General features: G+C 44.2%; 1 protein-coding gene across 1 annotated transcript in view; it reads right to left on the reverse strand.

Annotated features, from left to right (window-relative positions):
• Positions 1 to 25,471, reverse strand: part of RPL3L (ribosomal protein L3 like) — a 44,416-nt gene that overhangs the window by 18,226 nt on the left and 719 nt on the right. The window contains exons 2-6 of the mRNA XM_082261839.1: positions 10,819 to 11,011; positions 7,064 to 7,232; positions 3,919 to 4,054; positions 2,014 to 2,200; positions 1,630 to 1,790 (exon numbers count right to left, since the gene is read on the reverse strand). Coding sequence (XP_082117965.1) covers positions 1,630 to 1,790; positions 2,014 to 2,200; positions 3,919 to 4,054; positions 7,064 to 7,232; positions 10,819 to 11,011 — 846 coding nt within the window. The remainder of the gene's footprint in view (positions 1 to 1,629; positions 1,791 to 2,013; positions 2,201 to 3,918; positions 4,055 to 7,063; positions 7,233 to 10,818; positions 11,012 to 25,471) is intronic.

The following is a 25,471-nucleotide window of genomic DNA, read 5'->3' on the forward strand; positions in this document are numbered from 1 at the left end:
AGGAAACAAGGGAAGGGGAAAGGAAAGGAGAAAGCAGAGGAGATGTGAAAACTGGAAAAGGAAGGAAAGGAAAAAGATGAGAGAAGAAAAAAATAGGGCAGGGAGGAGAAAGGGAAGACGTAAAAAAAAAAAAAAAAAATGTGTGGAGATAAAATGAAGAAAAGTGGAAAAGAAGAATGGTGGTGAGGAGAGATGAGAGAAGAAAAAGAGGAGGGGAGATGAGAGGACATGAGAAAAGAACAGAGTAAAGGGAAAGAGAATAGAAAGTAGTGGAAGTGAGAAAAGAAATGGGATGAGGGGAGAAGAGGATACAGGATAATAAAGAATAAAACAGAGAAGATAAGTGGGGAGGAAAAGAAAAGAGTAGAAGGGGGAAAGAAAAGAAAAAGGGAAAGGGGGACAAGGGAGGAGTAGAGAAAATAGAAAAGGAAGGGAGATTAGAGGTGTGAAGAAAATACAGAGGGGAAAATAAGAGAAGACAGCAAAAGAGGGGAAGAAAAATAAAAAGTGTGAAAAGGAAAAATGATGTGAGAAAGGAGGAGAGGGTAGGAAAATTGGGCAGAGGAGAGAAAAGAGAAAAGGAAAAGAGAATAGTGAGGAGATATGAGCATATGAAAGGGAAGAAATGGAGAACAGAGATGAGAGAAAAAAAGTTTAGTGTGGAGAGGAGAAAGGAAAGGAGTAAAAAAAAAAAAGTGTGGAAAGAAGGGGAGAAAGAAGAAGAAATTAAAAATGTATTGTACTTATATGTCAATCCTGCAATGTTTTATACACTTTCTCTAAAAATATTGAAAAAGAGAAGGGTGGAGAGGAGAATGTAAGAGATGAGAGAAGAAGAGTAAAAGCAAGGAGAGTAGAAAGTAGGGGAAAGGAGAACAGAATGAGACAAGAATACAGGAGGAGAGAGTAAAATAAAAAAGGGAAGATGAGATACTGTAAATGAAGAGGAATGGAGAGGAGGGGAGAGGAGAGGAGAGGAGACGAGGGGAGAGGAGAGGGGGGAGAAGAGAAAAGAGGAGAGGGAGGAGAAGAGAAAAGAGGAGAAGGAGGAGAAGAGAGGAGAGGAGGGGGAGGAGAGGGAGGAGAGAAGGGGAGAGGAAAGGAGAGGAGGGGGAGGAGAGGAGAGGAGAGAGAGGAGAGGAGAGAAGGGGAGAGGAGGGGGAGGAGAGGCGAGGAGAAGAGGAGAGGCAAGGAGAGGAGGAGAGGCGAGGCAAGGAGGCAAGGAGCGAAGAGAAGAGGCAGGGGAGGAGAGGAGGGGAAGGAGAGGAGAGGAAGGAGAGGAGAGAAGAGGCAGGGGAGGAGAGGAGGGGGAGGAGAGGTGATAAGAAAAGAGAGAGCGAGGAAAAATGAGAGAAGAAGATGGAAGTGCAGAGGAAAAAGGATAATAAAGAGAAGAGAAAATGACAGAATAAGAGAAGGGAGAAGACGAAAAGAGAGGGAAGGAGATGTGAGGCAAAAGCAAAAAAGTAAAAGAAAGCACAGGGAAGAAAAAAATGAGAAGAGAGGAAGACAGTGATGGGAGGGGGAGAGAGATGGAGGAAAAGATAGAAAGACAGGCAGACAGACAGACAGAGAGAAGATAGAGGGGAAGGAATATAGAGAGAGGAAAGAGACAGAGATCTCAGTTACCTTCTTGTTGATCTCAGTACGGTGGTGATAGCCCTTTTGCCCAGCCCTGGCTATAGTATATGCCACTCTAGCTGGATGCCAGGCTCCAATACAAGCCACCTTGCGAAGCCCCTTGTGAGTTTTACGCGGTAACTTCTTAGTGCGCCAGCGTGACGTTACACCTGTCACAAGAATAATATAGAGAATCTTTACCGCCTGTATGTTGAATGATAAAGAATTAGACTCCTCAAATCCTCTAAATCAAAAATCAGGTTCCTCCTGCCTATCAGTTTTGACTCAAAACCATTTTATTTCCAAATAAAGCAAACATTATAAAGCTACAGTAGAGTAAGTGCCCCAAGGGGAATGCTAAGTCTGGCATTGCACTGTTTACAAGACTGTCACCTTTCATTCCTCTTCCCTTGGTGACTCCAATAACATCAATCATTTCATCCTGAGCGAAGACGGTGTTCACTGGGATCTGTTTCTCCAGCTTCTCATGCGCCCAGTCCACCTTCTCCGCCACTGTGCCACCATTAACCTGGATCTCCATCACATGGGCCTTTTTTTGTCGCATGGGAAGGAGCTTCATCTGCATGGAGGGGAAAGAGAGATCGCCAGCTAGGCAGAATTACAGAGCATTTTCTGGCAACACTTTAAACCAATCAGGTAACAGCTTCTGCTATTTAGAACACTCTGTAGCTGTGCTAAAGTTCCCGACAGTTTATCATCCAATCTTACAGAACCCATTGCAGACAGATTAAACAAACTCTCACATGGGTTTCTAGGAAGCTATTTTATGATTTTGTACTAGGTAGACATGTGCAGTTTGTTTCATTACGAATAAATATTTGGACAAACTTTCCGTTATTCAGAGATTCGGATATATTCAAATACCTGAATTACAGTTTAAACAAAGTTTACCAAATGCACCGAATAACTAAATACAATTTGTCCGAATTTCAGAAGTTCGAATTGAAATTCAAATCAAATTTTACATCGAATTCCATTCGAATTCGAACTGTAAACATATTTCGGAAATCAAAGCCTGTGTGTTATTAGAGTATCATTTCAAAATAATGCTATTTTTAAGCTAAAGGTGATTTAAAGAATCATTGTAATGATTTGGTGAAAATTTTTCATTTGTTTGCTCACTTTGACACATTCGAATAATAAAAAAAAACCTTTTCAATTCAATCAATTCAAAATTTATCGATTCGGATGTTTCAAATAGAAGACAATCGATTTATTCAAAGAAAATTCTAAAAAGGCATAAAAGTAATTCTGTGCCCATACCCACTTGACCTATGACCATGGCTGGACCCCTAGGTTGTGTCCCCTGCATATATTTTAAAGGAAACCTTTAATAGCTGGGCAGCCAGGTGGGAGATTCTTTATATTCAGAACCTGCACACAGGCAGCCAAGCCAAAGCTTAATAGCATACAGCTTCTAAAAAAGAACCAGCTAATGTTGGAAGCCTGAAATTAAAAATAGAGTATGTGTCAAAAGACAGAATGTGTACGCAGTTAAAAGTCCATGATAATAAGGTCCATTTTGAGCAGGAGGAGATACTCCACTAATGGCAGCTGTTTCCCAGAGTGAGAAGCTGGCTCTGTAGTCAATGAGGAAAAATAGAAAGAGAAGAGCACCTCTAAGTGCAGTACCAAAAAACATATTTTTTTAAAAGCAGGCTAACACTAGCCACTTACATGATGATGGAAGTCAGAAAGCTCATATCAGTAAGTCCACTGGGCTGCAAGGTCAATACTGGTGCGATCAATGGCCACCAGGAGCTGTCCCGGGAGTCCAAGGAGGAACTGCTGTGGTGTCGCCGTGTGATGGATGTGGGCCGGAAGCTCTGGAGGGAGAGCAGCGTGGACCACAATTGTCAGACAGGAAGTGGCCAGGAACCGGAAACTGCACAACGCCTTTGGGAGCATCTCAGCGTTTTCAGACACACCACAGCAGTTCCTCTTCGGATTCCCGGGATGGCTCCTGGGGGCCATTTTTCACACCAGTAGTGACCTTGCAGCCCAGCGGAGTTACCAATATAAGCTTTCTGACTTCCATCATCATGTGAGTGGCTAGTGTTAATGTGGGAACCCTCTACCTCATTGCTATGCAAGTACTGCAGCTCCAGCGAGATGACCCTCGCCCGTTTCCTTGGGCCTGGGATCCCTCCAGCTTTTTGCCTGTGTTACCATAGCTACCCTGGACTTCATGATGATGTTCATGAGGATAAGTACACATGGCTGTGTTCTGTACTATTTTACTGATGCCCCGAATTTTTGTCTTTAGTGTCACCTCACCTGGGTGTGAACGATGACTCGGATAACTTTGCAATATTTCTTCATTGCTGCAAAGTCTTTTTCCAGCTGCTTTTTGCCCTCCTCATCCTGCCATTTCTTGCAGTACTTGGTAAAGGCCTTCTTTTTACTCTTATACCTGCAGGAGAAAGACGGCTGAATGTAGACATTTGCACAGCAAATCAAGAGATTTTTAGCCTAATGACTTCTTGCAGCATATACATCAGAAAAAAAGGCATCATAATCTCGGACTTTCACTGTCCAGTAACAGGCTGGGTATTCTGACTCCAATTGTTGTAATAGTGACTTATCCCTTGCTGAGATCTATTCCTGGCCTGTATAAGCAGATCCAATCACCGCGGACAATCGTTATCAGATAGCTGAACTCACCAGACACAGTTTCTTTCCATCATGAAGGTTTTATTGCAAGCAGTAGGTATAGCAGACAACAAAATGTAGCAGATGATTGAAGGATGGTATCTGCAGGTCAAAACATGGTAATGTGGTCTGGGAAGCTAGCAGATTGTATAAAGGCCTAGACAAGTGTGGCTATCTCTATTCCCACAAGCATAAAGAAGTAGGAACAGGGACAGGAAGGAACACAGAAGGGAAAGGAAAGTGCAACAACCAAAATAAGCACAAGATGGCAGTATAATGACCAAATATATAGACATTACCATAACTATGCATTATATTATATCTTACATATTGGTGTAACAGCACACTGGGGGCAGGTCCAGGACAACCTGGGCTCAGAGGAAGTGGGTTGAATGATGCTGGTCATCAGTCTGAGGACATATGGCATCACAAAAAGGTACTGCAGGTAAAATCTCCAGATCAGAAGTTAATACTGGAGCAAAAGCTGGTTTTGTACATTTTTTTTAATGGGCTACTCATTTGTCTATTTTTGGATGGAGTTCTGCTTTAATCATTAAGCATCCTCTTGCTTCATCTCTTGCAGCAATGACAAAAGCCCCAATAAAGAGGGAAACGTGAAAGGTTTTGGGTTAAATTTTATTATAAGAGGAAATACAGTAAACATTTCGTCTGCACCATCTGGTGTCCATAATGTGCTATTTTCCTGAAATTAAACCAAAAAATAGGTTGCGCAAAAAGTGTCACCAAATAATTATTTGTCAGTGACAGCTGCACTCACAAAATGTCCACCAGAACATTATACATATACATATTAATGAAAAACGTGTTGCACTATCAATATAAAGTGCATAAATTCAATCAAGTAAGAAATTCATATATATCAAAAACTGTAAATAAGAATGTGTTAAAAAAAATCCATGAATAATCCAGTGAAGTCCATCAGAAAAAAGAAGAAGAGAAGTGCTCTTATGCAAAAAGTTAATTTATGCAAAAAGCTGTGTACACTCAAAAGTGCACACCCAACTCTCAAGCCGCTCACCATCTACTCTGACCCCAAGATAGGGTTCTGGCTGCACTTTATTCCAGTATCCTTATGGGATGGATGTATATGAGGAGCCAAGATTCCAGGATGGGTTTCCATATGACCAAAATGTTTAATAGTGGGCTCAGAAAAAGGGAGAGACAAAGGAGGAACTCATAGTGTAGTAATTAAAAATCCAGGGGGATACTGGGATAAAGTGCCACCAGACCCCCATCTTGGCATCAGAGTAGCTGAGCCCCCTGTTGAACATCCTGGTTGTATAGTAACCCATCCTGGAATCTTGGCTCCTAATATCCATTCATCCTATGGGGATAAAGTCCAGCCAGACCCCCATCTTGGCATCGGAGTAGCTGAGCCCCCTGTTGAACATACTGGTTATATGCTATCACATCTTGGAATCTTGGCTCCTAATATCCATTCATCCCATAGGGATAAAGTGCCACCAGACCCCCATCTTGGCGTCAGAGTAGCTGAGCCCACTGTTGAACATCCTGGTTGTATAGTAACCCATCCTGGAATCTTGGCTCCTAATATCCATTCATCACATAGGGATAAAGTCCAGCCAGACCCCCCATCTTGGCGTCAGAGTAGCTGAGCCCACTGTTGAACATCCTGGTTGTATAGTAAGTAGTAACCCATCCTGGAATCTTGGCTCCTAATATCCATTCATCCCATGGGGATAAAGTCCAGCCAGACCCCCATCTTGGCATCAGAGTAGCTGAGCCCACTGTTGAACATCCTGATTGTATAGTAACCCATCCTGGAATCTTGGCTCCTAATTTCCATTCATCCCATAGGGATAAAGTGCCACCAGACCCCCATCTTGGCATCAGAGTAGCTGAGCCCACTGTTGAATATCCTGGTTGTATGCTATCACATCCTGGAATCTTGGCTCCTAATATCCATTCATCCCATGGGGATAAAGTCCAGCCAGACCCCCATCTTGGCGTCAGAGTAGCTGAGCCCACTGTTGAACATCCTGGTTGTATAGTAAGTAGTAACCCATTCTGGAATCTTGACTCCTGATATCCATCCATCCCAGGGGGATACTTTTATAAAGTGCAGCCAGACCCCCATCTTGGCGTCAGAGTAGCTGAGCCCACTGTTGAACATCCTGGTTGTATAGTAACCCATTCTGGAGTCTTGGCTCCTGATATCCATCCATCCCAGGAGGATACTGGTATAAAGTGCAGCCAGACCCCCATCTTGGGGTCAGAGTAGCTGGTAAGTGGCTTGAGAGTTGGGGGTGCATTTTGAGTGTGAAGATTTTGCTATCCACACTGATCTATGGATTTTTGCTGATACACAAGTATAAATAAACTTTCCGCACAAGAGCACTTCTCTTCTTTTTTTCTGATGGACTTTACTGAATTCTTTAAATGAAATGATGGATAATATGAATGTTTTTTAACACATTCTTATATACCGTTTTTGATATATATATATGAATTACTTACTTGTTTGAATTTAGGCACTTTATTTTTAAAGCGCAACACATATTTTCCTGAAATACCTGAGGCAGGAAATGACTGCATTTTGTCCACTAGATGGAGCTAATATCATATATTACGAGGATTTTTTGTGACAGCTGTGCTTTTAGAAATACACGTCATAAGGTGGTACTCCATTCTCCTTCTTTGTAGTTGCAGTGCAGTACTGGATAAACAGAATAACAGATCATTTGGCAGTAAAATAATAATGAACATAGTCTAACGATAAAGGTCTCACCAGTTCTTATAGAACCGTCTTTTGCATTCATCACTGATGTGCTCTGCAAATATGGTCTTCAGACTTCGCAAGCCTCGAGGGGTCTCCACGTATCCCACAATGCCAACCACAACCAGTGGGGGCGTCTCAATGATGGTTACCGCTTCCACTTCTTCCCGCTTGGAAATCTCTGATTCAAATATAAAAAGGGGCTTTTAAATTTAGTATTCTTTCACTGATGTTGGGCGAGAAAGCCTGGCTCCCAGTCTCCCAAAGGTGTTCTATCGGGTTAAGGTCAGGACTCAGGCCAGTGAAGTTCCTCCACCCCAAACTCGCTCATCCGTGTGTTTATGGACCTTGCTTTGTAAACTGAAGCACAGACATGTTGGAACAGGAAGGCGTCATCCCCAAACTGTTCCTGCAAAACTGGAAGCATGAAATTGTCCAAAATGTCTTGGTATGCTGATGCCTTAAGAGTTCCCCTCACTGGAACTAAGGGGCCAAGCCCAACCCCTGAAAAACAACCCCACACCATAATCCCCCCTCCACCAAAATTTTTGGACAAGTGCATAAAGCAAGGTCCATAAAGACACGGATGAGTGAGTTTGGGGTGGAGGAACTTGATTGGCCTGCACAGAGTCCTGACCTCAACCCGATAGAAAACCTTTGGCATGAATTCTAATGGGGACTGCGAGCCAGGCCTTTTCATCCAACATCAGTGCCTGGCCTCACAAATGCACTTCTGGAAGAATGGTCAAACATTCCCAAATACACACTCCTAAACATTGTGGACAGCCTTCCCAGAAGAGTTGAAGTTGTTATAGCTGCAAAGGGTGGGCCAACCCAATATTGAACCCTACGGACTAAGACTGTAGTGCCATTAAAGTTCATGTGCGTGTAAAGGCAGGCGTCCCAATACTTTTGATAAATTAGCCTATTTATATTGTAAAGGGGGACAGGATCAACTGATATTGGCAACAGTATGCGTTGCGTCACTAATCACGTGACTTGACCCTTGAGAAAGTCACGTGATTAGTGACGCAATGCGCCGGGAGGAACCAGGTGACGTCACTTCTGGTTACGGCCGAAACTGGAAGTCCCCATCCTATACATCGCTATTGCGGCTACTTGCTGTCTTCTGCTACAACTGTAAGTTACTACTTGTTTTTTGTTAAATGAACCTTACATACTTCACTATGGAAGCCCAATTCTGTTTCTTTGAGTAACTGGGAGTGAGAACAGTGATCTGTCTATTATCGAGTGTACACACCAAAGGAGTGGATATCGAGGGAGCCCTTAATTGGAAATCCCATCCAAAAGGAGGAATTCATTATCTTAATCCTTGAACGGCTACCATAATAAGAATGCCTTTATTGGTGTGATGTGAGGTGAGCGGCCATTGCTCCTATGTTTGGACATCTTGCTCACTCTTCATGACACCATTTGGATCTCACAAAGAAAAGTCACTTGCTATATTTTGAGATATCACCTCCAGCCACGATATATATTTTTATATTTTTTGGACATTAATTAGCAGGAATTTTCACTTTATTTTTCACAGAATATTAAGCACCTTATTGCACTAGATTGCACTCATTTTTAATATTTGCATTATTATTTATACGTATTTGCATTATTATTTATATTTATGGATTTTGCATTTTGTATCCAGGAATAATTTGTGCATTTATAGTCACCAGCTTTCAAGCACTATATTAATACACTTATTTATTTCCGTCCATTGTCATCACTCACCTTATAACAACCTTTTTACACTCTTCCTTTTTAAATATTCACTGCGTTTTATTGAAGTGGTTTTATTTATTGATTTTATTCTTTATACATAGCTTGGCTATAGTGTCACATTATTATTTGTGAAGAAATTAGCGCCGATTCACCCCCTTTACGCTGACCAGTACCAGTATTTTGTGAAAATACAGAATTGGCTGCTTGCTTTCTTTTCAATAATATATTTCCTTACCTGGCAACTTGGATTTACTATTCATCTTACTATTGCCCTCACATCCTATACCTGATTAGCAGCGCATAGGTCTCTTTTTTGTTTTTTAATACAGAAATGTTGACTTACTGAAAAGTATGTCCATGTACAGTATAGTATGCACTCAATACTTGGTCGGGGCTCCTTTTGCATGAATTACTGCATCAATGCGGCGTGGCATAGAAGCCCAGATTTCTTTGATACATACCAGTAACTGAAGGCGTTATTTCTGTTCTATAATCTATTCTAGACAACAATTAGTTCTGGTGAGTTTGCATTTCAACTATATGGTGAAGGCAAGACACCATGGGTGACACCTGAGAATATTTTTGCACTTGGAAATTTTGCACTTGGAAATTTTGCACTTCAATCTTTTTTTTACTTGGATTTTTTACAAAGGACACTTTTCTGTGATTTAGGACACTTCATCACTTTTGTGTATTTTAAATCTTTATTAGAGAATTTATTTTTATACAAATTCATATTTATTTCTGCATGCACTTACAGCGCTGCAATATATTTTTTATATTATATTAATATAACACTTTTTTATTTTAAAAGAAAGAAATGCTTAACCACTTTACCACCGGAGGATTTTGCTGTCTTACATCCAGGCCACTTTTTGCGATTCGGCACTGTGCGACTTTAACTGACAATTGCGCGGTCATGCAACGCCGTACCCAAACGAAATTTATGTCCTTTCTTTCCCACAAACAGAGATTTCTTTTGGTGGTATTTGATCACCTGTGCGATTTTCATTTTTTGCGATATTAATTAAAAATGCGACAATTTTGAAAAAATAACAATATTTTTCACATTTTTTTTTTATATGAAATTCCCCCCCAAAAAAATGTAAAAATCAAAATGTTTTATCATCTTAGGCCAATTTGTTTTCTACTACATATTTTTGGTAAAAAAAAATCGCAATAAGCTTATTTTGATTGGTTTGCGCAAAAGTTATTGCGTTTACTAACTAAGGGAAAGATTTATGTCATTTTTGGTGTTTTTTTTTTTTTAACGAGTAATGGCGGCGATCTGCGATTTTTTTTGCGGGACTGCGACATTGCGGCGGACAGATCGGACCCTTGACTGACATTTTTGACACTTTTGGGGGTACCAGTGACATTACTACAGTAATCAGTGCTATACATATGCACTGTTACTGTAAAAAGGACACTGGCAGGGAAGGGGTTAATTTTTATTGGAGAGGGAGGGGTTAATGTATGCCTGGTGCTTACTGACGTGTGTGGGGGGAGGTGACTGAGTGACACAGGGACAGATCGCAGGTTCAGCTATGCTGAACCCTGCAATCTGACACTGCCTGTCACTTAGGAGATCCGCCCGCTTTGTTTACACAGGCGGGCGGATTTCCACACTAGATCCCCGCCGCTCCTCCCCTGGCCCGACTCCCGCTGTAACTGAATACAGCGGGAGCGAGCCTCCGGCGGCGCGAGCGCGCCGCTGAGATAGGGAAATGTCTGGTGACGAGCCACTTTGCCGCAGTACAGTCAACGTGACTGGTCGGCAAGTGGTTAAACTATATCACTCTGTGTGTAACGCATCTATATAAAAAATATGAGTTTCACTTTTTGGATTGAATTACTGAAATAAATAAACTTTTTGATGATATTCTAATTTATGAGATGAACCTGTATATAGTTTGGATCAAACCATTAAAGCCACAGCTATTTGCTTTTAAAAACTGCATTTGAATCACATGACCAGCAAAGTGATGTGTTAAACATTTGGATTTTTTTTGTTTTTCATTTTTACTCACTCAGTCCCGTCCTGTGGACCTCGCGCAGAGTATGGGTCATTCCAGCCTTGTACCCCAGGAAAGCTGTCAGGTGAACTGGTTTAGTCGTGTCATCCTTGGGCCAGGTCTTCACTTTACCACGGTGGCGCTTGCTGCGCTTGTGGGGAAGGAACCCCAGGTGGCCATGACGTGGGGCCGAGAACTTACGATGAGACTGCAAAGGGCAATAAAGAGATAGTCAGTGTTTTAATCCAGTAGCTTTTCTCCTATAAGTGTTCTGGCAGGGTGATAGGGCACTAGTGTAAGGATCAATGCATTTCAGAAGTAGATCTGTCTAATCTCCCAGGAGCCCGAAATATATCTTCTGGCTATGGCACAACTTCCTCCCTCATCCAACTATGCAGAACTTCTAAAGGGCCTATCACCAAGCCCATCCACTGTCAGGTGTGATCATCTTAAAGAGTATATTCAGCCAATACTTTTCCTTAATTTTAGAAAGTAGGAAGGGGTTAGAACCCCGGTTGGGTTTTTACAGCAGCTCCCCTCACTTCCTATCTTGCAGACAACATTTTCCAAAGGATGAAAATAAAAATACTTTAGAAGGAAAGGGGTGGGCTGGAACCTTTGTATTTTTGTCTGTGTCCTTATTTCCCTTTCAAGAGCAAAGTCCCTTTCCCTGGAACCACTGCAGGTTTAGGGTCCCAGGATGCAGGTTTTCAATTTATTTATTTCTTTAACATTTCTAAGTAACTTTGATCCCTTAGGACCCATTCACACTTGTGCATTGTAGAGATGCACATTAAAAAGCATGCTTGAACGTCCATTGCCAAAATGCATGGTAACACATCTGCTGTGCTGATAGAGTAGGGCACAAGGATGCAACAATTTTGGAGCCAGACTGGGCAACAAGGTCCTTCCCCCCACTTAAAGCAGTATTTGGGGGTGTTCTGGACTGTCCCTATTCTGTCTCTGCTCCTCAGGAACCTTTTACTGCACTGAACCTCATCTTTTCCTAGCCAGTATGTGCCAAAATGACTCAGCAGGGGCTATATATAGCGTCTCTTGGTCCAAGATGGCTGCCCAAATCTCTGAATGTTCTGTGTCCAATCAGACCAGTACAGAAGACAAATCAGTCCTCTGCAAGGCTCTCCTAGTGCCAGAAGTTAGCATCAATCTGATCCTTGTGTTTAATTCTGGTAGCTAACGTGGAAGTGAGTGAGCAATCTGTGGATCATTACCCAATCTGCCACCTGCTCAATCAGTCACTCTGCTTGTCGAGTGCAGTGGTAACTGTCAGTGCACCACTCCCTTAAAAAGGCACCACAACAGACATATAGTAGTGTTGCTATAAGAAAGGTTATGTGCTTTTTTTTTTTTTTTCATCCATTGTGGTGCATTGTGGTTGCATATGCATTAATGGATTCCTCCAAGTGTCACTAAACCCACATCATAACAAACTATCAATAAATGCTGTATTACATGCTGTTCATACTCACTCAGTCACTATGAGATTTGTTTTATGTATTCTGCAAAAAAAAAAAACTGGTTGATCCTGTTGTTCTCTACCCCCCCCCCCCCCCATCTGTTCATGTCCCCAATACAGTTGGGTATTCTGCAGAGCAGTGTTGGCAGCTCTGCACAAATTCAGTTTTCAGTGAGTTTCCATGCTGAGCATTTCCTCCCTATCACATCTGAGGAGCCCATGTGACTGTAGAGTCACACATGTGGATGTATACACAGTGGTAGATGACAGCCCACTCCCCCCCATTTCCTCCATGCACACTAACCAGATAAACAATATGGGGGGTGGGATATTTCCTGTAGATTGACGGAGGCTTCACCTCCCTCTTATTCTAAGGCACAGACTGGAAGGACGTGACACAACCTGTGACTGGCATAAATCCGCCATACCATGTTATGGCCAACAAATTATAGATTTGATTTCAAATATACCTGTACATTTGTATGCCAATTTAAAACAGTTTAATGGTAAAGTGGTAAAGTACCCAACCAATCAGTGTCAAGCACCACACTCCAATGAAGGCATGTGATAGGTGGAAGAAAAACGGGGCTTTACCGGTGCTATACAACCCCACTCAGTATAAAGAAAAATCCTTAAATCTGTAAAATGTATTCTCTTTAATAGTATCAGAGAAAAGATTAAAATTCAACACATATGATACATATGTATATCATGATAAAATTACAATACAAAATGTAGAAATATCACCCCCCCCCCCCACTAGATAGGGCTCCGTCTCTCCCACAGATTCACTGCATACATAGTGTATCCATAAATGTGTCAGAGTTCCTGAGCTGTTCCGACGCGTTTCACCTGTATGGCTTCCTCAGGGACATCAAATGAAAGGGTTCACACAAAGGGGTGAACAAAACACATAGATTAGTGGTGTCAGAGACTCAATACCCTGCGCAGGCGCTGTTAGGAATGCTTCCTGAGCACACTGATGTGCTGTCATGAGTCTCCTAAAGGGTTAACCTAGAGCAGACTAATTGCTGTAATTGGCAAACAGGCTGCCTTATTTAAACAGCCCAGCAGCACTGCACTTTGCTGTGTTGTCTTCAGCTCTCCTGTATCCTGTGCCTGTTATATCTGCTGTTCCTGTTTACCTGACCCGGCTTGTCTTTGGATTCTGATTACCTGCTGCCCGCCCTGATCTTGGCTTGTCCTGACTATCCTCCTGTCTCGTCCTGATCTGTTTACCTGCTACCGGCTATTGGTCCTGGATCTGTTCCTGGCTCTCCCAGGGAATCCGGGGGGCCGCGACCTGGTGTTAGCAAGCAGCCAAATCCATCCCCACCTTCTGGGGCCCTGGTGAAGACCGGCTTACACTTAGACTCCGCGCCTCTGGTGAACCTGTGCCACGCCAGTTACCCGGTAAGCCACTCCTCTTACGTCAGGCTCTGCCACGTTACCCCGTGACAGTACAACACAGCCAAGACTGAGCCTGCTAGAGGAGCCTCTCCTATGGATGACATCTGCCAGCACCTTGCGGCCCTTACCCAAGCCGTTAAGTCCCTGCAAGAGGGCTATACCCAGCTGGAGGGGCGTGTTCAGTCCCTGACCCCCTCCACGGACCCTACAGTTTCTGCTGCTTCCATTGCTCCCTCCGGTCCGACCGTGGTGATGCTGCCTCCTGAGCCAAGGGTCCCTACGCCGGAAAGGTTTTCTGGGGATCGGAGCAAGTTTAGAGCCTTCCGCAATGCCTGCGAGCTGTACTTCTCCCTGCAACCCCGAACCTTCTCCTTGGAAGCAACCAAAGTGGGGTTCATCATATCCCTGCTTCAAGGTGAACCTCAGTCCTGGGCTCACCGCCTGCTTGAAGAGCGCAATGACCAGCTGGACTCCATGACGAATTTCTTTAACGCAATGGCGCAGTTATACGAAGACCCGCAGCGCACTGCTACCGCAGAAACCACGCTTACTTCACTTCAACAGGGCCGTAGAGCCGTAGAGGATTACGTCACTGACTTCAGGCATTGGAGTACGGACACTCACTGGAACGACGCAGCCTTGCGACATCAGTTCCGCCTGGGTCTTTCAGAAAACTTGAAAGATGAACTGGCCCGAGTGGGTATACCCGAGACCTTGGAGGCATTAATCACCCTGGCCATACAGATAGACCGCCGGCTCCGTGAACGTAGAGCAGAGAGGTCCACGCAGCAGACCCGCCCAGTCTGGATGTTGCCACAGGTTCCTAATCCCGTCCACATCTTCTCCTCTGGTGCCCGTTCCAGCAACACTGCTCCGCTTATTTCTGAATCGGATACGTCGGAGCCGATGCAACTTGGGCTTATGCGTCCTTTCTTATCAACAGAAGAACGCTCACGACGATGTCAGAACAACCTGTGCCTGTACTGCGGAGAGGCCGGACACTTTGTACGCTCATGCCCAGCAAAGATGCGTAAGCGTCTTTCTATATCCCCCTCAAGTTATCCAGTCTCTGTCAACAATACCACTCACCTGGCTCTCTCTATCTCATTTCAGCTCCCAGAAGGCCCCATCCCGGTCACCGCTATTATTGATTCCGGGGCATGCAGCTGCTTCATTGATCTTACCTTTGCTGCCCATCAACGCATCCCACTTCGACCCAAGTCGCAGGGACTCTCCATCTTCCTAGCAGATGGGTCCCACATCAAGTCTGGGCCAGTTACCCAAGAAACCCCTCCATTGCCTGTGGCCACTCTCGAAGGGCACAAGGAGTTGTTATGCCTGGATGCCATCTCTTCTCCCTTGTTTCCCGTTATTCTGGGGTTACCCTGGTTGCAGGCGCACAACCCGCAGATTAATTGGACTTCTGGAGACGTCAAGTTCCAGTCCCCTTACTGCCAGAATCATTGCCTGCCAGTACGCCATAGTGCTCCTAGCACCCTACTCTGTATGGACGCTGATAAGGAGATACGTTCCTCTGTCCCAGTATCTTATCACGAATACTTGGATGTCTTCAGTAAACAGGGGGCTGAGACCTTACCCCCCCACCGCCCCTATGATTGTCCAATTGAATTGCTTCCGGGGGCCGAGATCCCTTTCGGACGTATCTTTCCTTTATCGGAACGAGAATTGGGTACCCTTAAAGACTATGTGACGGAGAATCTAGAGAAGGGATTCATCCGACCCTCTACTTCTCCGGCAGGAGCTGGGATCTTTTTTGTGGAGAAAAAAGACCATTCACTTAGGCCATGTGTGGACTACCGTGAGTTAAATAAAATTACGGTCAAAAACCGGTACCCCCTACCCTTGATTCCTGAACTTTTCCAGAGACTAAGAACCGCCTCTGTATTCACCAAACTGGACCTACGGGGAGCCTACAATTTGGTCCGTATTAGGGAGGGGGATGAATGGAAGACAGCATTCCGCACCCGATTCGGGCATTATGAATATTTGGTGATGCCTTTCGGGCTCTGCAATGCCCCGGCCACCTTCCAGCACTTCGTCAACGACATCTTCAGAGACTATCTGGACATCTTTGTTATTGTCTACCTGGACGATATCTTGGTCTTCTCTTCCTCCCTGGCCCAGCACCGAGAACACGTTAAAAAGGTACTCCACCGACTCCGGCTACACAGGCTCTACGCAAAACCCGAGAAATGCGAATTTGAACAGCAGAGTATCCAATTCCTCGGGTTAATAATCTCCTCTGAAGGGGTCAAAATGGACCCTCAGAAGGTCTCCGCCATCCTGGATTGGCCCGCACCGGTGGATAAAAAGGGGATTCAGCGTTTCATAGGATTCGCAAATTTCTACAGGAAATTTATCAAGGGGTTCTCTTCCATCATCGCCCCTATTACCCTGCTCACCAAACAAGGTACCCGCTTCCACTGGTCTCCCGAGGCGCAAGTCGCATTTACAGCCCTGAAGGAGCTGTTTACTTCTGCTCCTATCCTCAGCCACCCGGATCCCGCCCTGCCTTACATCCTTGAAGTTGACGCCTCGGAAATCGCAGTAGGAGCAGTCATCTCCCAGCGTCAAGGTCTCAAGGACCTGATTCATCCGGTAGCTTTCTTCTCCCGTAAGCTTTCTCCTGCGGAGAGGAACTATGATGTAGGGGATCGGGAGCTCCTTGCCATCAAGACCGCCCTGGAGGAGTGGAGGTATCTATTGGAAGGGGCGGCACATCCCATACTCATCTACACGGATCATAAGAACCTGGAGTATTTGAGGACGGCCAAACGCCTGAGACCTCGCCAAGCAAGGTGGGCACTTTTTTTTTCCAGATTTACGTTCCATATAACGTACCGACCGGGTTCCAAGAATACGAAACCCGATGCTCTCTCTCGAATGTACGACAGTTCTAAAGAAACCATTGTACCTGACACCATCTTAACCCAAGGTAACTTTCTGCTATTACAGTCTGACCTTCTTACCGCTCTGAGACAAGCCACAGTAAATGCTCCCCATCCTGCTGGAACTATACTGGTACCCAGAAATGGACTGCTATGGAGAGGGGATCAAATTTTCGTTCCAGAAAGTGCTCGTGTGTCCATCCTAGGACTGTGTCATGACCACCCGATGGCTGGTCACTTCGGGATCCATAAGACCCTGGATCTTGTGCAGCGCACGTTCTGGTGGCCCGACTTGCAGAAGTGTTGTAAACAATATGTTTCCTCCTGTACTGTTTGCACACGAAGCAAGGCAACCCGAAATAAGGCATGGGGCCTGCTCAGACCACTACCAGTCCCTGACAGACCATGGAAGATGATTGCCATGGATTTCATTGTGGAACTTCCTCCATCAGACGGTTATTCTGCAATCTTCGTGGTAGTAGACCGTCTGTCGAAAATGGCTCACTTCATACCACTAAGAGGTACACCCTCCGCACTTGAGACGGCACAGGTCTTCATCAGAGAAATTGTAAGACTTCACGGGGTCCCAATGAACATTGTGTCGGATAGAGGTGTCCAATTTACTTCTCGCTTCTGGAGAGCGTTATGTGATTCACTGAAAATCAAGCTGTCAATGTCCTCCGCATACCATCCCCAGACTAACGGGCAGACTGAGAGGACCAACCAGACCCTCGAGCAATATATCCGATGCTTCACCACCTTTGTTCAAGATAACTGGGTCTCGCTACTTCCATCAGCAGAGTTCGCATACAATAACGCCAAACACTCGGCTACAGGTCAGTCCCCATTCTATGCCAACTACGGGTTTCACCCATCTTTCTTGCCCTGCTTTATTCCTGAATCTACAGTGCCAGCAGTCCGGGATATCTTGGAGTTCCTTAAGGAGAACAACAAAATCTTACAGGATGCCATGACCAAGGCTCAGACCTCCAATAAAGAGTTCTTTGACAAAAGAAGGAGAGGTGAGTTGGTTCTCCAGCCCGGCAACCTGGTATGGTTAGCCACCACCAATCTCCGATTGGCATGCCCTTCCAAAAAACTGGCACCCAAGTTTATTGGCCCATTCCCTGTGAGGAGAAAATTAAATGAGGTATCTTACGAATTGACGCTTCCCGATTCCCTCAAGATCCATCCAGTCTTCCATGTTTCACTCTTGAAACCTGCAGTACCTGACTCCTTTCCTGGTAGAAGTTCAGAACCACCTGCTCCTGTCACCATCAACGGGGACGAAGAATTTGAGGTGGAGGCCATCCTAGACTGCAGAAGGCGGAGGAACCAGCTACAATACCTGGTTAAGTGGAGGGGCTACGGCCCCGAAGAAAATTCCTGGGAACCGGTACAGAATTTCCATGCCCAGGACTTAATCCGGAATTTCTTCCGCAACCATCCCCACAAAAGGAACCTTTTGGGCACCCGGAGGTTGCCCTTAAGGGGGGGGCAATGTCAGAGACTCAATACCCTGCGCAGGCGCTGTTAGGAATGCTTCCTGAGCACACTGATGTGCTGTCATGAGTCTCCTAAAGGGTTAACCTAGAGCAGACTAATTGCTGTAATTGGCAAACAGGCTGCCTTATTTAAACAGCCCAGCAGCACTGCACTTTGCTGTGTTGTCTTCAGCTCTCCTGTATCCTGTGCCTGTTATATCTGCTGTTCCTGTTTACCTGACCCGGCTTGTCTTTGGATTCTGATTACCTGCTGCCCGCCCTGATCTTGGCTTGTCCTGACTATCCTCCTGTCTCGTCCTGATCTGTTTACCTGCTACCGGCTATTGGTCCTGGATCTGTTCCTGGCTCTCCCAGGGAATCCGGGGGGCCGCGACCTGGTGTTAGCAAGCAGCCAAATCCATCCCCACCTTCTGGGGCCCTTGTGAAGACCGGCTTACACTTAGACTCCGCGCCTCTGGTGAACCTGTGCCACGCCAGTTACCCGGTAAGCCACTCCTCTTACGTCAGGCTCTGCCACGTTACCCCGTGACAAGTGGTTTCAGAGGGGATATCGGATACTTGTCTTGTCCTAGGCTTGATGGTCTACCAGAATGACCGTAAATATAGGTCATATGCGACAGGGATGGCACCACAGGGTATAATCACATCCAATATATAGAGGGAGAGAGGGAAGGAATCCACACAAAAACCACCAGGTTCCTTATCATCCACACACAGGATCCTAATATCGGAAGTACTCCGTACTTAAACCCAGCAAAGTCCAACATACTCCTTATCATCCTTTCATTCACATATAGCTCCAAATCCTCCTCCGAATCGGCACCATAAATTTTAAATTTTATCATGATATATGTATCATATGTGTTTTGTATTGAATTTTTGAATTTTAAAGCGGAGTTCCGGGCACAGAAGTAATTTTTTACTAAACATACCCCCGGGACAGTCAGGGCTAGCACATTCCACAATGGCTAGCCTCTGATCTGTCCCGGTTCGCACTTACCTTTTAGAAGAAATACTTACTTATAAAATTTCTTCCACAGCGTTTCCATCTCTCTTGTGGGCAGCTGAAGCCGGCGCGGTCCTCTTCTGTGTCTTCTTCCGCGTCTTCTTGTCCCAGAATGCGCCTGCACCGGCCCCTCTCGTCACTTCCGGCGCCGCGCCGCATTCCTCCACAGCTTCTGGGCATGCCCAGAAGCTGTTTAGCAGGGGAATGCGGCGTCGCCCGGAAATGACGAGCGGGGCCGGTGCCGTCGCATTGATTCCTGGGAGCGATGACGTTCAGCTCCCAGGAATCATAGCGAGACAGGAAGTGACGGGGTGAGCCGCGGCTCCGAGGGAGGAAGTACTCTGAGGTGAGTATCTTCGATCTTCAATTACAAGGTAAGTAAACAAGAAAAAAAAAATAACTATCCAATTCCTTTTCAGGTGAGGTCTACCTAGCGGAGGGGCACAAAAAAAAAATATCGTTTTTGTGCCCGGAACTCCGCTTTAATCTTTTCTCTGATATTATTAAAGAATACATTTTACAGATTTAAGGATTTTTCTTTATACTGAGTGGGGTTGTATAGCACCGGTAAAGCCCCGTTTTTCTTCCACTTACCACAATTTAAAACAGTTTATTGATATAAATTATTCATTTTTACTCCGTATTCCAATGGCTGTTTTTTATTTTGTACATGTGACCAGTAGCAGAGGACTAGAAGCTCCTCCTGCTTAGGTTTCCCTGCAGACAGGCTGGGAAAGAGCTGGGTCATGTAACAGCTGTAGATCGGAAAAAGTTATGAGGATGTTTTTTTTTTTACTCAAAATAATTACAGTGTCATCATCCACATACAGAAATAGCAGGGAAAATGTAAATAAATCAGCGTGTGTTTCGTATCACAAGTGTAAATAGACCCTGATTATAAATTATCTAAACTCCCAACATAAAGCATATACAGTATGTGGAGTCCAATGATTAGGGGAAATAAAGGGTTCCTCTGTACAGGGTTCCTCTGTACAGGCTTTGATTGACATTGTAGGCAACAGGTGGCCGGACAACTCTCATATAAAGCGTCCATTTTCTCCCGAGCTTTCTAGTAATGACACCGAGCTCCGCACAGAGTACCAATGACTGCGTAAGCTGAACCACCTGCTTCCTTGAAGTCACCGTCTTGCAGAAATACCATCTGATATGTATACTGCCTGCACATGACCCACCAAGGACCACGTAAACTCTGGGCCCTTCATACCAACCAAGGACTTTCTTTTAGGATGTATGGAATCTATCAGTCATCGTATAATGTTTCCTCAAACATTTCACACCAATCATTCAAGCCCACATTTTTTCTAATCTAAGAATCAAAGAAAATCCAAAATTCAATCCAAAAAAAAATCTAAAAATGAGCTAAGATTAAATTTGTGTAAAGCATCACTTCCTTAAAGTGTTACCAAACCCAGGACTCTGCATTCACTATATCTGCTCTCCCCAGGAGCCTGCATTCACTATATCTGATCTACCCAGGAGCCTGCATTCACTATATCTGGTCTCCCCAGGAGCCTGCATTCACTATATCTGGTTTCCCCAGGAGCCTGCATTCACTATATCTGGTCTCCCCAGGAGCCTGCATTCACTATATCTGGTCTCCCCAGGAGCCTGCAGTCACTATATCTGGTCTCCCCAGGAGCCTGCATTCACTTTATCTGATCTACCCAGGAGCCTGCATTCACTATATCTGGTCTCCCACAGTACACAGAACATGGAAATGCAAATATTTTAGTAAATATAAACTGCTAAATACCTTTTCTCATCAGCAGTATATAGCGGTCTTGTGACTTATATCAGTGTCCGGTTAAACCTTGTAGGAGCAGTTTTCATTTTTCCCTGACCCTCTGTCTGGACAGTGCTGATTGGCCCTGTGCTGATTACATGCACTCTCCCAAGAAAAAAAACTCTCTCTAGCAATACATACCAAACTAAGCATGTGCAGAGTGCCTCCTAATAGTATGTTCGATCAGGAGATGAATTGGAGTCAGTTAAAGAAGGGGATGATCAGAAAAGACAGGATTACTCAGCCTTTTTACACAATGCAGAGGATTAACCCCTTAGGTTCCACAGTGAGTTTAACAAGTATGCTTTACTGCCTATACAGCCTGATTTTACTGTTGTGGGTTTAGTAATACTTTAAAGCAGAATTCCAGGTATGTTTTTTGCATAGTTTCAAGTAAGTATTCCATACTTGGCCTATCTCTGCGGAAGTAAAGGACCACTACTACAACAGAATTGTGTTGGTTCCTCAAACCAAAATAAATTGGGATTGTGTAGGCAAAAACATATATTTAAAATGATTTATATTTATTATACAAAATTCATACAAAACAGTGTACAGAACAAAAAACAATAGCGGTGTGAGCCGCTGAGTTCAACTTTTTACTTGAGTCTAACAGGTGATTCCTTTGTTTGAACTGTGGAGACATCCGGAAGGGATGCGAGTCAAAACAGACAGTTTCCGATCTCCCCCCATTAATAAAGATCCCCGCTCCCCTTGTACACACCTCCCTTCCCAATACAGATCTCCCCCCATTAATAAAGATCCCCGCTCTCCTTGTACACACCTCCCTTCCCAATACAGATCTCCCCCCATTAATAAAGATCCCCGCTCCCCCTTGTACACACCTCCCTTCCCAATACAGATCTCCCCCATTAATAAAGATCCCCGCTCCCCTTGTACACACCTCCCTTCCCAATACAGATCTCCCCCCATTAATAAAGATCCCCGCTCCCCTTGTACACACCTCCCTTCCCAATACAGATCTCCCACCCCAGTACAGTTCTTCCTCTTCCATAAAACCCACTCACCACACCAGGCAGTTAGGAGAGAGCTCAGTGAGGGGAAGTCCTCCCTTGGCTGCGTCATGTGACTGGAAGGGAGGAGTAGAAGATAAGGAGATCCTCCAGCTCTCTGAACAGCCACTGCCTGTCTATGAGTCCTGGCAGGCAGCAGGAGAGGTGCCTGCAGTGCTTTGAGTGCCTACTCATTTTCACAGCTAGCTGTTGTACCACAGATAGTTGGACCCCCCTATCCCCCACTTATCTACGCCCCTGTCCGATTTGCTCCTTCGTAGGCTGCTACATAAAAGGTTATGTAGGGAGGCTAAGAGAAGTGTGGAGGATCTGGGCCAGCACTGACAGAACACAGACCTTGTCACCTTGCGAAAGAGGACCTGTGAGTCTCTGAAACCTTGGTGATTCTATTACATGTTTTGCTACTAAACTCTCTACTAAAAGTATAGATGTGAGACCTTTTATGGGTTGTTGGCTCTTTTTGGATCTTTATTGATGTGTGTGGCGCCTCCAATGGACGTTCAACTGGGTTTAAGCGTGAAAGGTGAAGGTGCGGCACGGATGATATGACAAGCTTTTTATTTCTGTCTGTCACCTCGATAACGTGAACGTATGTATCCCAAGAACACTGCTAGATTTTATTTTCTGTTTTACATGAGACCTTTTTCTTGGTGTGCTGGTTTCTTTGGTGTACTGTTTCCTACAATTTGTTTTTAACAGGAATTTTCTAAATTTTTAATTTTCTTTTTTTCTGTCAGTGTTACTTCCTGTCTGGTAAAACCTTTGTAGGCAAAACAGGAAGTGAGGAAAAATCTCTCCCTCTAACGGATAGCAGTAAAAACCCCATCTAATCCTTCCCCACTCCATCCAAACGTAAAAAAAACAAATGTTTGGCTGCACTTACACTTTAATCAGAACTTTGCATCAATTCAAAACTTTACCTTTCAATTACTGAGAGCGCCAAGACAAATCAAGGGGTTAGCATAGTTTACAACACTATTAAAACAAAACTCAATCCAAAAATAATACAATTAAAAATGTATAGCTAATTAGTCAAAAATAACAAAACCAGCTTTTGCTCCAATATTCTCCATCAATTCAGAGTTTTCCCTGCAGTCCTATTTTTAGCCACTATATGCCCTATGTCTGATGGTCAGGATCAGTCGATTTATTTATGCTGAGCCCAGGTCATCCGTGACCTGCCCCAGCCTGTGACTGGACAGTCAAAGAAGAAGCATCACAGTGATGCTCTATCACTCTCCTTTCTCCTCCTACCAGCGTGCTTCTTGTAAGGACAAGAATTGATTGGCAGCTTGTACTGCTTATTCCTCTCCCATTCTCAGCTCTGCTGTACAGGCTAAATTAAGCTACTCACACTGTTTACATTTAAAATATACATTTAAAATTGAAATTTATAGTCACGGCCCACACTTTCATTTTATAACATCAGCATTGTAATACCAATACAAATAATAGGTATTATTGAAAATCCAATATCAACTTAAAGCTTCCGCTTTAAGTGGTAATGACCCCCTGACATGCCCCATTTGGCATGTCATTTTATTTGGGGGGGGGGAACGGGTACCTAGTTTTGACAGGTACCCGCTCCCACTTCCGCTTGGGCTGCCTTGGCGGCTCAGGCGGATGTTCTCCTCTCTCCCGCCCTTCCTGCAAACTTCTGGGACACGTCACAGGTCCCAGAAAATTGCCCGGCCATTCAGGACACGCAGCACGACTCGCGCATGCACAGTGTCCACCCAGCTGTGAAGCTGCAAGCTGTCACAGCCGAGTGCCCGCATTAGAGATGCCGATGCCGCACGGAGAAGACGGAGAGAACCGAGGCTCCCCCCGGCCACATCGCTGGATCGTGGGACAGGTGAGTTTGTGTTTATTAAAAGTCATTGGATACACTTTTTGTGGCTGCTGATTTTTAATAAACACAAAAGCCAATGGAACTCCGCTTTAATTTATAAATCTCCATTCATGTTGTGAGTGCTGCCTGTCTCCTGCCCATCTCATTGAACAACTTCCTGGATTCCCTGAATTCTTTGCAGATTCTCCTCTGCTGTTAACTTTGAATGTCTAAGGACTACATAGCCCATGGTACCTTGCTGTCTACAAGCTGTGATTCCTGTACTGACCCCGCCTCCAGAAACTCCTCCTCTCTGCACCTCTGTAGTTCAGAAGGCAGGTTCTGTAAAATGTGTGACACAGCAGTGGCCTCCACACAGGGCACAGTAAATATGTGTCACAGAATATATGGAAGTAAATGTGTGGGGATATTCACAAGGTAAGTTTAAAATCTTCAGGATCATCAGATTAATAGGAGTAGGTTTGAAATAATTAAAATACAATGTGGAAATAAATTTATGATTTTATATTTTAACCATAGAAACACTTTATTGATATTCTCACTATCCATGAGCATGCCGCCCTTTGGAAACGTGCGCAGGTGCCAGTAATTGTTAAAGGCACCCCAGACACATCAGTACCATGCAGTTTAGTGCGGCACAATTTGCAAAAGTAGTGCTTGGGCTGTCCTAGCTTGACTGTGCGGGAACGCACATGTATAAACGCACGCATTCCACTGTGAACCAGCCCTAAATTATTACATTGCTGCATTATTTTTATCTTTTTATAGCTGCCCAGAATTCAGCTTTACCCTTTGCCAACCGTATAATTTATATATATGGCTGCAAAGTGGCACGGCTGCGTCAGATCACGTACCTAGTGCGTGATCCAACACTGCCGGGTCTGGGGTGCACGAATGCACACCGCCAGCGGTTCGCTCCCACTGTGATCACACACAGCAGGAGCCCAGCGGCGGGTACCACTGACTCGATCTCTGCGGCCCCCACCGATTGTTTAGTACACAGGCAGAACGGCAGTCTGTTCAAGTAAACAAGTCAGAACGCCGTTCTGTCAGTAGGGAAGGCATTGATCCTGTGTCTGTGCAAAGCAGGGACACAGATCAATGCCTTCCCTTAGTAAAATCACCTCCCCCACAGTACACAAGCACTGGCTAGGAACACAGTTAACCCTTTGATTGCCCCTTCCCAGCCAGTGTCATTAGTACAGTGACAGTGCATATTTTTATCACTGATCACTCTATTAGTGGTCTCCAAAAAGTGTCAAAAGTGTCAGTTAGACGATTTGTCCACCGCAATATTGCAGTCCCCCTATAAGACGCTGATTGCCGCCATTACTTTTAAAAAAATAAAAAATAAAAATATCCCATAGTTTGTAGATGCTAAAACTTTTGCGCAAAGCAATCAATATACGCTTTTTTTTTTTTTAAACAAAAATATGTAGCAGAATACATATTGACCTAAATTGATGAAGAAATTTGATTTTTTTCTATTTTATTTTTATTGGATGTTTTTTTACAGCAGAAAGTAAAAAAAAAAAAAAAATATATATATATATATATATATATATATATATATATTGTATATATATATATATATATATATATATATTTTTTTTTTTTTCAAAATTGAAAGCTTTATTTTTGGGGGAAATAAAAGGAACATAAATTTTATTT

The sequence above is a fragment of the Pelophylax lessonae genome (genome assembly GCF_965119305.1).
Source record: "Pelophylax lessonae genome assembly, chromosome: 6".
In the NCBI taxonomy this organism is placed as follows: Eukaryota; Metazoa; Chordata; class Amphibia; order Anura; family Ranidae; genus Pelophylax; species Pelophylax lessonae.